At 44.7% G+C, this 13,699-nt stretch overlaps 1 protein-coding gene across 3 annotated transcripts in view; it reads left to right on the forward strand.

Moving 5' to 3' along the window:
- Nucleotides 1–13,241, forward strand: part of LOC138580143 (early activation antigen CD69-like) — a 267,208-nt gene extending 253,967 nt beyond the window's left edge. For 2 of the 3 annotated variants that reach the window (XM_069650461.1, XM_069650463.1), the window contains exon 6: nt 1,485–7,825. In XM_069650461.1, the coding sequence (XP_069506562.1) occupies nt 1,485–1,602 (118 nt within the window). In that variant the 3' untranslated portion in view covers nt 1,603–7,825. Of the gene's footprint in view, nt 1–1,484; nt 7,826–13,126 lie in introns of those variants that run through there. The other variant, XM_069650462.1, reaches the window with a different exon arrangement.
- Nucleotides 13,242–13,699: the final 458 nt, after the last annotated feature.

A 13,699-nucleotide genomic window follows, 5' to 3' on the forward strand; every position in this document is an offset into this window, starting at 1 on the left:
TTCCTGCTCAGTCCTGCCTCTACTCTTTACTCCTTATTACTGGTCCTCCTACCCTTTCTTCCCTTATCTTCGTTACTAGCCAGTCCCTGGTTCAGGGTGGAGGAGGTTTCGTCTGGGTTCCTAGTAGTAGTGGGGACCCCTGTCAGTACTGCTTCTTCTTGCAGTTTGCCTTCCTTTGCCTGTCTTGTGCCCTGCCGGTACCTGTGCCTTACTGCCTTGGAAGTTCCTGAGTTCCTCTCCGTTTTCTTCGGTGATCTCATCAAGCCTTCTCAGCCAGTGGAAACACTGTCCCGACGTCACGCTAATCCTGAGAAGTGCCACCCGTGGCGTTGGGAGTTGGTTCAGTGCCATCCTGTCATATACCGTCAGGAGGGGATTGGGCTAATTCCTCGCGTTACTCTTTCATCGGCTATCAAGACTTCGACAGACTGGCAACCTCAACTCCACGGACTACAGGAAAAAGAGGTAAACCACGATCCCGTGAAGATTCGTTTAACAGAGGCAGACGGGGCGGTGGGAGGAGTTGTGAGTATATGTGAGCTAAGTATTGATTGGTGGGTCTGGTGCACATCATCCTTTAGGATGGGGAAGCGCCTGCGTGGGTCCGCCCACGCACCCGATAATTAAGAAGAAGAAGAAGCCAGGCGCGTCCCCCTCGTGCAAGAAGTGGCACAATCGGTGGCGGCAGTGCCCCGGACAGAAAAAGTAAAATAACGGTGGTGGGAGAAGACGTCCTTTTAAAATGAAATGCACCCATGGGCACAGTTAATAACAATAGGTTGCTTATCGAAGATAACATTTCAGGCCGTTGGTCATCTGAGAAAATATCTTCAGACATTGGAATATATAGGCCTTTTTTCCTGTATTTTTCTATGACTTACTCATACCAGATACAGCACCATTTGCACACATCCTATATTGGCTGTCCTATGTTATTTTCACCTTTACTCATTTTAGCAACAATCGCATCTCATTGGAAGGTGTTATCATCCTTGTGCATCCGAAGGCCTGCATACTTTCAGATTCATGGCGTGGTCACTATGCATAGGGCATCTTTCACTTTTAAACCACTCTTGCCTCTCCCATAGGACTGATGCGTTCTCATTTGTATTCCTGGCCCCCCTTGTGTTCGTGCATTTGCAGAACTCCTCATAGGGTTTCATGTGCCAACCTATGCTTAATTGATCACGCCCTTCTGCGTTGTCAGCTCAGTCCAGTAACTTTTCTTTCTGCGTCTTCTCATATGCAATTTACACTGCTCATGTCTAAAGCTCCTGAATTGTCTCAAACGCTTGAAATGACTTTACTCTGTGCCTGTTAAGACAGCAGCCGAAGAGTGATTTACTCTCCCAAAGTAGTGTAGGGAAAACCACAGGGAAGCGCGACACCGCTAAGTTTCCTGTGTAGTTTTTTCACTTTGTACACAATGTTCCATTACACCGAGCCAAGATGCCATTGACGCGCTGTCTACGTTTCTTTTGTAGAATCCCTCTAAGAGATGATGCCGCCAACCTGAACTGCGCCTACTTGAACTCAGACAAACTGGGCCCTTTGGTTTGCGACTCTGAAAGACACTTTATTTGTGTAAAGGAATGGAACTGATGCATTTTCTTTTTTTTCCATCAAGTGTTTTCCAAGTCTCCATATCATTCACATTGCTGACGAGATCAAGTCCTGGAGGATGAACTGTGTGTGACGGCGCGCAGAAACGTAGAGTAGCATCTGCAGAGTGTTTACATTTCTTATTGTAAAAAAAGTGTGCGTTTAAGAATGATTCATTTAGTTAATATTTATTGCCCGGGAGGCTTGTCCCTCCTCCCACATTGTGAAGAAGCAGCAGAGCTCTGTTTCAGTGATTTGTAGACATTGGTTGGTCTAGTATGTCCTGAATAACTTGCGTATCAGTGTCTCGTAACCAAGCTTGAGATTGGGTCATTACTCCATGACTCTATGACTTGCCAAGATCTGGACTAGCTTCGATATGCATAATAATGTCTCTCCATCAGGGGCGTTGCTAGGGGGGGGGCTAAGGGGGCTATAGCCCCTGATCTTTTGGTTGTAGCCCCGGATAGAATCTCAGGAGCTACAGCCAAAAGTCTAGCTAGCCCCCAGTCCCAACAGTTCCAACATCAGCTTAGCCCCGGGTCTTTTCCAGACCTAGCAACTCCCCTGCTCTCCATGTATAGTACAACTTGAATTGCTCTATAGGATAATGGTACTAATGAAGGATTCAGAACTCATATATTTGTCACTGTGGCCAAGATGCCTTTTGGAATTCAGTGTCGCCTAGCTCAGGTTTATATTCATTGCATTACAAATCTGACTGTACACAATCATGATACATTTTCTTTGTATGACATTTACTTTACAGTCCGTAAGGCTCTAGAAGAAGAGGATTTATCCTCGAAACGCTTCAGCCACAGAAAACTGACTTGCAACTTTCTTTTTTTTTGTACAACACTGTTGGAGATAAAATCCAATATACATTATTTCATTTCAGTGAGATGTAAAGCTTTTCAATTGAAATCTTGACTGTTCTTCACAGTAGCCAATAGTGTGCGGGTGACGGGAGGATTCTACGTTCAAATCGTCTTTTCTTCTTTGTACTTCTGCAATATGCTCCATGAGAGGAGCACCCACTCTGCACTTAACCAGGCCCCGCTGGACTGGGCGAATTTGCCCCCCCCCCCTGTTTGCACACTTGCACCTCCTTGACCTTGAACGTTCTAGTCCTTGCAAGTCTGTTTGTTTGGTGCTCCCTCTGTCTCCCCTCCCTAGCTGGTCGTGCTTTAAATACTCTAGGATAGGCAATTTGGATGACCAACTACCAAGCAACCTGAAATGTCGCCAGGCCAGTACTGTAGTTCATTGATGTGTATGCTCCTCGCCCTCTCTCCCTCCCCCCTCACTCTTTGTCAAGTTATTCTCTAGTATATACGCATCTGGCCTATATGCTAGCTATTGCTATTAAATCATTCGGAATCTTCAAGGCCTTTCACAAGGATAGACTTCTCCGATTCACAGTTCCTTTATCCCACCAGCTTGGCACACTTCTTTACCTAGAACAGGATTATGTCCTTTTCATTTTCAGGTTCCTTGACCCTCTTGTTCTCAACTTCTTATGTGGGTTCAGGTACAAGACTTGCAAGGATCTGAGCGGTTTGGCTTACTCTCCGGCCAAGCCGTTGCCCTCTCATGGACACTCTTTCTCTTACAGGGTCCCAGACCCTCTTGTTCTTCGTTACTTCAGGCCTTTGCCTTTCACATCGGTGCAGGTCCCAGATTCGTAATGTAGGGTTGCCTTTGCTCGGTTTACTTCCCTGCCAAGCATACAACTTTCCCTTGTTTGCTCCTTTTTCAATCAGGGTCGCATACCCTCTTATTCTTGCCTTCTCATAGGGGTGCGGGTCCCAGACCTGCATTTCGTTGTCATATCCGTTTGGTTCACTCTGCTGCCAGACATACGATTCCTCTCTCTTGGTTATTCTCAGGTCCCAGACCCTCTTATTCTTGCCTTCTCATAGGGGTGGGGGGTCCCAGATCTGCACTTTGTTGTTGTATCCGTTTGGTTCACTCTGCTGCCGAACATACGATTCCTCTCGCTTGGTTATTCTAGGGGTCCCAGATCCTCTTATTCTTGCCTTCTCATAGGGGTGGGGGGTCCCAGATCTGCACTTTGTTGTTGTATCCGTTTGGTTCACTCTGCTGCCAAACATACGATTCCTCTCGCTTGGTTATTCTAGGGGTCCCAGATCCTCTTATTCTTGCCTTCTCATAGGGGTGGGGGGTCCCAGATCTGCACTTTGTTGTTGTATCCGTTTGGTTCACTCTGCTGCCAAACATACGATTCCTCTCGCTTGGTTATTCTAGGGGTCCCAGATCCTCTTATTCTTGCCTTCTCATAGGGGTGGGGGGTCCCAGATCTGCACTTTGTTGTTGTATCCGTTTGGTTCACTCTGCTGCCAAACATACGATTCCTCTCTCTTGGTTATTCTCAGGTCCCAGACCCTCTTATTCTTGCCTTCTCATAGGGGTGGGTGTCCCAGATCTGCACTTTGTTGTTGTATCCGTTTGGTTCACTCTGCTGCCAGACATACGATTCCTCTCTCTTGGTTATTCTCAGGTCCCAGACCCTCTTATTCTTGCCTTCTCATAGGGGTGGGTGTCCCAGATCTGCACTTTGTTGTTGTATCCGTTTGGTTCACTCTGCTGCCAGACATACGATTCCTCTCTCTTGGTTATTCTCAGGTCCCAGACCCTCTTATTCTTGCCTTCTCATAGGGGTGGGTGTCCCAGATCTGCACTTTGTTGTTGTATCCGTTTGGTTCACTCTGCTGCCAAACATACGATTCCTCTCGCTTGGTTATTCTAGGGGTCCCAGATCCTCTTATTCTTGCCTTCTCATAGGGGTGGGGGGTCCCAGATCTGCACTTTGTTGTTGTATCCGTTTGGTTCACTCTGCTGCCAAACATACGATTCCTCTCGCTTGGTTATTCTAGGGGTCCCAGATCCTCTTATTCTTGCCTTCTCATAGGGGTGGGGGGTCCCAGATCTGCACTTTGTTGTTGTATCCGTTTGGTTCACTCTGCTGCCAAACATACGATTCCTCTCTCTTGGTTATTCTCAGGTCCCAGACCCTCTTATTCTTGCCTTCTCATAGGGGTGGGTGTCCCAGATCTGCACTTTGTTGTTGTATCCGTTTGGTTCACTCTGCTGCCAGACATACGATTCCTCTCTCTTGGTTATTCTCAGGTCCCAGACCCTCTTATTCTTGCCTTCTCATAGGGGTGGGTGTCCCAGATCTGCACTTTGTTGTTGTATCCGTTTGGTTCACTCTGCTGCCAGACATACGATTCCTCTCTCTTGGTTATTCTCAGGTCCCAGACCCTCTTATTCTTGCCTTCTCATAGGGGTGGGTGTCCCAGATCTGCACTTTGTTGTTGTATCCGTTTGGTTCACTCTGCTGCCAGACATACGATTCCTCTCTCTTGGTTATTCTCAGGTCCCAGACCCTCTTATTCTTGCCTTCTCATAGGGGTGGGTGTCCCAGATCTGCACTTTGTTGTTGTATCCGTTTGGTTCACTCTGCTGCCAGACATACGATTCCTCTCTCTTGGTTATTCTCAGGTCCCAGACCCTCTTATTCTTGCCTTCTCATAGGGGTGGGTGTCCCAGATCTGCACTTTGTTGTTGTATCCGTTTGGTTCACTCTGCTGCCAGACATACGATTCCTCTCTCTTGGTTATTCTCAGGTCCCAGACCCTCTTATTCTTGCCTTCTCATAGGGGTGGGTGTCCCAGATCTGCACTTTGTTGTTGTATCCGTTTGGTTCACTCTGCTGCCAGACATACGATTCCTCTCTCTTGGTTATTCTCAGGTCCCAGACCCTCTTATTCTTGCCTTCTCATAGGGGTGGGTGTCCCAGATCTGCACTTTGTTGTTGTATCCGTTTGGTTCACTCTGCTGCCAGACATACGATTCCTCTCGCTTGGTTATTCTAGGGGTCCCAGATCCTCTTATACTTTGACTTCTGTATGGGTGCAAGTCCTAGACCATCTTATTCCTCATAGCCCCAGACCAACCTATACTTTCACTTCCATGTGGGTGCAGGTCCCAGACCCTCTTGCTCCAGCTCCTCTTGTCACCCCTTGCTTCCCCGGACCGCCAGCGCCTTTCAGGTAACTCACGTACATGTTTGCTTTTTTGTTGCAGGAACTAGCATCTCCCGAGCAGCTGTGTTGCTTCTCGAGGCTCTGGTATTGTTCGGGTAAGCAGCTGGTCTGCAGCAGCTCTGCACACATTTGATTATCCCCGACTGGTTACACTGGGGTGCTCAGAGGTTCTTCTTGGTAGCAGTGCGAATGGTCCTTTCAGCTTGGATTGGACGTGCGTTCTCCTTTTCCTTCATTGATGGCTCTCTTCTGCTCACCTGGTGTACGGCTCCCCCAGTTCCTCCTCAGTTCCTCCTCAGTTGATCATTCTCCCTCTGTCATAGCTCTGCTCATTTTTACCTCCCATGCTGGTTTGTTGCTTTCATTTGGGCCAATGACATCCCGTGAGAAGCTAGACCACCACCACTGCTGCTGACTCTCCAAAGTAATCTTTGGACTCTTGGTCATCTTCTTCACAGTACTTCTTTTAAAACAAGATGCAAAATCCTTGGTTGGTATTTTAGTCTTGTCAAGTATATTATTTTGACGAACTTGGCAATCGAACACATTGGCTCTGGTTAGGGGGAGGAGGACTTGGTATTGAAGAAGGGATTGGCGGTAGTGAAGCGGGAGTATACTGCGTTTGCTGAGAATAATCATCCCCAATCCCATAGGGGGCTTCCTACCCCATGCGATCCTCCCTCGGTGCACCCCCCCCAGGGGGATTATTGCACTGTGGATGCATTGCCCTAGCCCCATGGGAAACGTCTCACCCTATGGGAGAAGGGACGGCATCCTCAGATTCGTCACAGTAGGCACATGCAGAGGAGATACTAACCTAGGGACTTTACATTACCTTTCAGAATGTCTCCGTCCTCTTCCAATCCAAGTGGCACATGTGCAAAACTAAGGGACCTATAAACTGGGCCAAACTAGTGTAGATCGAAACAATGTCTGAATCTTACTTTCTGCAACTTTGCCTGTTGAAACATATCAGTCCTTCTCTTCCTGCGCACCACCTGTTCTTCTGTCATAAATTGATGCAAGCCTGGACTATTGTAATAGTCTTATGATGCAGTGGTACGCAAAATGCAATGAAATGCTGAGGATTCCAGATTGAATGTAATTCTCACATAGGAAATTCCAGTGATATGGAACATGGCAGATTGTTCTGAAGCTTCCTGTAGATTCTGCAAAACTCTGCTTAGTAGATTCCTTAAAACATATATTCTGCTGTTGCCCGAACGGGACAAGCACCAACTGTTTCTCGAAAGAGCAATTAAAGATTTTAGAACAATTGATGATGAAGCTCTTTGGGCTCGGATTCTGTTGGGCGCATCTATTTCAATTTTAATCAGAGCATTTAAACTGTTAAAGGATTATGGCTTAATCAACCTTTAATATTTAATGGGGAAATGTGTCTCTCTTAATTTGTTTATCTTTGGTGGTTGCCCGTTCAAAGATATATATTTAACTTGGGGAAGTTGATAAAACAATCATCCAGAGAGAGAATTTGTAATAGGATAGGATACACTTTTAAATGATTCAGTTTTAAGACTTGGTGAATTTATCTGATAAGCAAATGTTTTAATGTATTATAACTTTTAGATATTATTGTTTTATGTTATAGAGACTTAATGAATTAGATTGGATTTTGATAAAATGTGTGTCTAATGTTGTGAAAGCTTATTGTTTTAACTAAATCACAATAAAAATAAAAATAGTCTTCGTTTGGGTCTGCCAACTGTGGGGTAAAATACGGCCCCAAAATGTCAGAGATAGAGGGACCATGCTAGTCCCCTGTTGTGAGAGACGTTGAGACCCATTGAAAAATGCAGGCCAGTTCAAAACATTGTTTTCCGATGTAAGGCCTAATGAATTAATAAAAAATGGCCTATTTCAACTTTAGTAAAGTACAAAGACACTGAGTTGAAGGAGGAATGATGCCTGACATTTGAGAAATAAAGTCAAGTGACAGATTGCATTATCATGAATAGAGACTTAATTTTCGTCATATAAAATCACAGCATGTAAAGAGAGACTGAATTTGTTTTTGTAAAAATGAACACTGCTTTCCTATGTTAATTGTGGCCTATCTTTGTGCATAAGATTAATAATGAATCGATCTCTGTTCTAATGTAGTAGAAAATAAAGATTGTATTTATAAACCACAAGCGAAGATATAATGTTAAAATGTTACATGTAAGCACATCATGTTGATTTAAAGCTGTATTTTCTTATCTATGGATGCACCCTGTGATTTCCAGGAGAAGGTCTGGTTTTCAGTTATAAATACAAAGAATATACAGAGAATTAGATCAGAATTGTGGGATTTGCAGATAAAACAGCTAGCAGAGATGACCTGTAAGGCCAGGTCTCTCCATTAACTGTGCATTAGTGGCTTACAGAAATGACCTTTTCAGGGCTAACTCGGTCTCAAGAAATGGCTTCAGAGCCACCAATGGATGATCAAACGTTGTGTATGAAACAGATTGTTGATAAGCAGATGTTCGGTGCAGGTGACTATGCAGAAATGCATTCTAAGAATTGTCGGGGGCTGATGTGCAACCGAGGGACACGTGGGATGCATTGTCATTGACTAACACAATGCCAATGCAGAATACATTTTCTTGAATAAAAAGTGCACCGTGTGTTCCATTGAGCTTATCCCGGGTTCACATTAAAGGGGACCAGAAGCCCGTCTGGACCATGGAAAAAAGAATTTTGTGTGATGGATACAACTTGAGTTATGAGAATAATTCTGATTCTGGCATTCCCATAATTCTAACTGAATAGAAAGTTAGTGGGATGATAGTTTATAGAAGTAAGGTTTGAATCAGGAAGGGGCAGATTTGTGACTATTTCGGCTCAAGAGTAAATCGATATAAATGGTAGTTCCTCCTAGGAAGGGCGTGCCGAGACGATTTGTATTTTCCGACTCGCCATAAAATATAGAATTCAAAAATATTTATGTGCCGGCAATTATCTGAAGAATTAGGATAGCTGCCATGTTGTTAGATTTTAAGAACACTGAAGAAGTTAAACCTACTTGTCATTTTGGGATGGTGAATCTTTCTCTTCCCTCAGCCACCATCATTCACACCCCCTTACTCCTTCTCCTATTAGCATCTAGTGGGTTTATTAGGAAGAGAGTTGGCTGATCCGTAGCGTGGGAATGGTGATAATCATAATGTCATCAGCACTATTTCTTCGCAAATTCCAATCTAAGAGGGGACTTGCAAGAATACCACTAGGGAGAGAGACCAGGAGAGCTGCCTAAGCCATCGGGACACCACCTTGCCTGGGGAACAAAGCTAAACCAAGGCCTACCTAGAAGGAGGGAGAAAATGAGACCCATGGACTTTGCGTGGAAATCAGGGAGCCCTATCTGAAAGAGGCCTGTGGCTGGTGAGACCTGGCTGGTGGGTAGGGGCTTGAGGTGTGAGCTGCCTGCCTGAAAGAGGGTCCTAGGACCTGGCGGGCCTCCTGAGCTAAGAACAAAGATCTCCCATGTAAGTAGATATATCCCAACGCTATCAATTGTGCGAATAGCTACCTGCCTTAATATCTCTCCCTTAGTGGGTGAAGGGGGGCATAACTGGGTAGACCCTGTCCACATTGAACTAAAAAGTTAACTAAATGAACTCTATAGAAGAGCACTCTATCCAGTTATATTGAATCGTGTTGGAATCTGTTTAACCCATACCTTTGCATTGGTGGGTGCTTGCCATTAGAGGGAGGGAGGGTGGGTGAAAGAGTGTATACCCTAAGCACAATTAACTAAAAATATGATCTAATTAATTCCCATAGGGTCATTTGTCACGGGGTCATTAGTCACGGGGTGATGTTTTTGTCAAATTCTGAAATTGAAAAAGGGTTATGCCAGTGCACTGTAAATGACTAGTCTGTAAAGTAATTTGGTAACACTGCTGTTCAATTGAATGTGCTAGTGTCCCCAAAACAAAAATCCCAACACCTTGCATCCCCTTTGAAAACAAATTTAGCAAAACAAATTTTCCCTTTCAGTCCAAACCAGAATCCAAAGCTTTGCATTTTCATTCTAGGAGGGGTGCAAAACAAAATTCCCCATGTATTCCCTTGCATCCCAAATCAGAATTAGAAAACATTTTACCTAAAGAAAAAGCCCAAAAAATAATTTTCCATTGTGTTTCAACTCCCTGTACCTTGCCTTCCGATCAGATAGGTCATATCTAATTGATGCCTGAAGGGTGGGGGTTGCTGGGAGAAAGGTGTATTGTGCCAAAATAAGCAATTTTTTGTATTTTCCCTATTGGTTAATTTGCATGAAATCTTATGTAAATTGTGACTGCAAACTTCAAAACTTTACCACTGCCTTATAGCAACCGAAAGTCCTTTAAACCTATGTTAGTTAATTGGTGCAAAAAATTTAAATCTGTGATATTGTGTAGTGCCACAGCGTTGGTTGTTGATGTTTTTGTGATTGCCGATGATTCTTTGCAAAAACAATTTAAAAAATCTATTCTTACTATACACCGGCCTGGTTCCTAGTTGATTGATGGTAAAGAGGGTATTTTGACATAAGGTACGATAGAAGTGGAGGCCTCACTAAAGTTGAATCTGTAAAGCGTTTTGTTGTGCACCACCTTGGTTGGGAGCTGAGGAACTCCCTGAGTTGAGAGTGACCATTTAATAAACTATGACAAAATTGGGGACTGGTCCGAGATGGAGTCTTCACTTGTGACAGAGTAGTAGCAGCAGACTATTCATTTGGGTGAAATTGCATTTCAGTGGATAGAACATTGTGTTTGCATTGTTAAGGTGCCATTCAGACCTGTACCCTGGGTTCCAGGGCGGTGTATAGATACAACTGTTGATTTTGAGTTGTAATTGTGAGTGGAAACTACGCAGGAACAGGGTTATGATTTTTGCCCTTGCATTGTGAGTATATAAGGTGCAGAGCACCCTTTAATGAGCACAGAAGAAATCAATATGGCCAGGAAATGTTCCTATCCAAATTATATATTAAAGGTGAATGGGTAGCACACAAACATGAAATGTGGCAAGCCAGAATGATGCAGGAGGTTACCACTGAAAATGTTGACATGTGGCAGGATAATGGGCTGTTACATCAGGCCCTGACACCCCAGGAGTAGCTCACAACTCCTTCCTGACCATGGAAGCCAAATGTAGTTGATCCCTCCCACCTTGGTTGGCATGGGCTCCTGATTCCAGTTAACATGTAACCTTGAGGCAGCCAATGGGAGAGGGAGTGTTAGGGAGAAGTTGTGGATAGGGAAGGGGGGGGGTTAGGATAATCGAATAGAAGTTGAGGGTTGGTGTAATGGATGGGTAGTGGGGAGTAAGGAAAGGCACATACTACATTAATCATGAGAAAACCCACAGTAGCTTCCTGCTTCTCTGACTTCCTAGCTTCTCGACACAGTTTCCTACACAGGGCGCACTACTTTTTAATTAGGACTATGCTCTGATGGAAATGCATACATTCAATGAATCATACCCTGGCTTGTAAGCGATTAGCAGAAGCACGTAGCACCCAGGGAAACCTGGACAAGCAATAGCACAACATAGGTACAAGACACATGATCAGAACTCTTAGCATGTTGGTGCTTGCTGAACAACACGAACACGACCTCAGAATTGCGTTTGCGAGGGCAGTTATTTCCAGTGTTCAAACCCCTTTGGCAGCACAATACAGTGCCTGGCTGTTCCACGTATGCATGCCTTTGCAAGCAGCGACAAACAAAACATTGGGTGTCTCATGACCCATGTCTTTTTGCTCAACTCCAGAAGCGTCCATACGCCTATAACTGAGTAATCTTAGGAATGTTTTGTATGCCAGAAGAAACTGTCCTTCTCAGTGGCGTTCATGTACCCAGCACGCCAACTTCTCCCATTCCCTCCTCGGTCGCTTATCCCCAGTAAAAAAAAGGGGCACTTAACTGAGGCCTGGGGAGGGCCCGGCTGGGTCCTCCCCAGTCACTGTTGAACATGCAGTGAATGGGAGAACCCACGGTCTGAGCAGCGCTTGTCCCTCACTCCACGAGGGAAATGAGCCCGTGCCTCCTCCTGTCTCTCAATCCTTGCAGCGACTCCACGTCCCAACCTCCTTCAAGTCTTGTCTTCACACTCTTCGCCCTGCTCTCCTCCAGCCAGTGCCAACAACAAGCAGCACAGGCCGGGGAGGGGTGTTATAGCAAGTACCTTGTGCGCACACGCAGCAACCGCCCATGATATGGGAAATGTGGAGCCTCCATACCCCTGCAACATCACGGCCAGCCGTCAGTCTCCATTTACTCACATTACCCCCTCCTCTAGGCTCCCTTCCAGGACCCGGCTTGTCCGGATGAGCAAGATGAAAATCCCTTACCAAGCGAGGAGCGTGGACTGTCTCCAAAGGCTCCCAAGAGTCATCCTCCGGACCATAACCTACCCAGGAAATCAAATACCAGAGATTCTTGCAATGCCACTTGGAGTCCAAACTGCGATGCACCTTGAATTCTTCCTGACCATCCTGCAACACCCTGGGAGACTTCTGTGTAGCTACATCAGGAGCTGCGGGTTTAACCAACGAAACATGAAAAACAGGATGAATCCTCATATGAGAGGGAAGCCGTAAACGAGCAGCTGTGTCAGAAATACACGGTAAAGGAAAAACTAGGGGTCGTAAAGAAACTGTGCTGCTGTCAAGCGCCTTTTGCACTTCTCAGTTACAATGGCAGATTACTTACTTAATAGAGAGCAGGATCGGGCTGCCCTTTTGCACCACGAGGCAGCACAGCCAATGCCTTCAGAAGTAATCTCCATTCAGTTGACTCACCCCCACAAACAAGTCGCCAACTATCTCTGTTCACACCACAATTGCCACTGTTCTGAAATCGTATTCCTTCCTCCCCAGGTGGCCTCTTAGTCGTCTCAGACAGCCATCCAATGATTATACTCACATCATTTTCATGTGGACATACAGTATGCCAGTTATACTATTTCAACTATCCAACGTGTGCCCTTCTTCTAATTACCCACTGTTGTTTCTTACCAATACACAGGACGTGCTGCTTTCACGTGGGTGATGTCACTGTTTTTGGCTCCTTGGTGCTGATCCCAATACTGCTATATTTATCTATATTTTGTTAATTTTCTTGCTCATGAGATGTTACCTCTGTAATTTTTCCGCTGTTCTAACTACTCGTGGCACTCTAATTTTTGGTCAAGTGGAGATTTGTCCTTATTTGATTTAGGTACTTATCACTATTGTTTGACACTATTTCTCTTTTCTCCATTTGATATATGCCGCCATGATCATCTCTGCCTTACTTACATTACTCCGCTACTGAAACATGGTATGGGATGGTATTTAATTCTATTTACGATATGATGTTATAATGTTTCAATTTTTGTTCATTTTGTCCATGTAATGATTTTATTTTTCCTTAATGTTTTACATTTCCATTGGAACTTATGTTATTTTATGTTAGAAATGCTATGATGATGTCTTTATTTTACTTATTGAAACATGGTTTTGATTACTATACAGCCTTGACAACGACCTTGAGGGTCGAAACACGTGTCGGCTAATTCCATGCTTTATTTGATTCCACCTTAAATATTATCCTTGATATAAGGTCTGAAGTCAAATAATTATTTCTTTTCCTAGCCATTTGGACTAATGCTGAACAAGACTACCCAGGATTAGCACATTGGACTTACCTTCAACCTCTAACTACCGTGCCAGAAATACATTTCACAATGACGTAAGGACCAATAAATCGAGGTAGAAATTAACGTGACCCAAACAGATTGATATGTTGGGTGCACAACCAGACACAATCCCTCCCCTACATCATATTTAGGACTCTCCCGTCTCCTCCAATCAGCCTGTTTCTTATAAACCAGCTTGGCCTTGTCGAGATTTTGGCATGCCCTGGCTCTGATGTCCAAAAGCTCCTAAGCATGCTCAGTAACAGCAGGTATTCTATCATGCACCGGAAACTCATCCGCCAGCATCTTACATTCTTGCCCATACAAGCAACAATGTGGGGATATTCGTA

The sequence above is a fragment of the Ambystoma mexicanum genome, chromosome 3p (assembly GCF_040938575.1).
Source record: "Ambystoma mexicanum isolate Mex_15411 chromosome 3p, UKY_AmexF1_1, whole genome shotgun sequence".
Lineage (NCBI taxonomy): Eukaryota > Metazoa > Chordata > Amphibia > Caudata > Ambystomatidae > Ambystoma > Ambystoma mexicanum.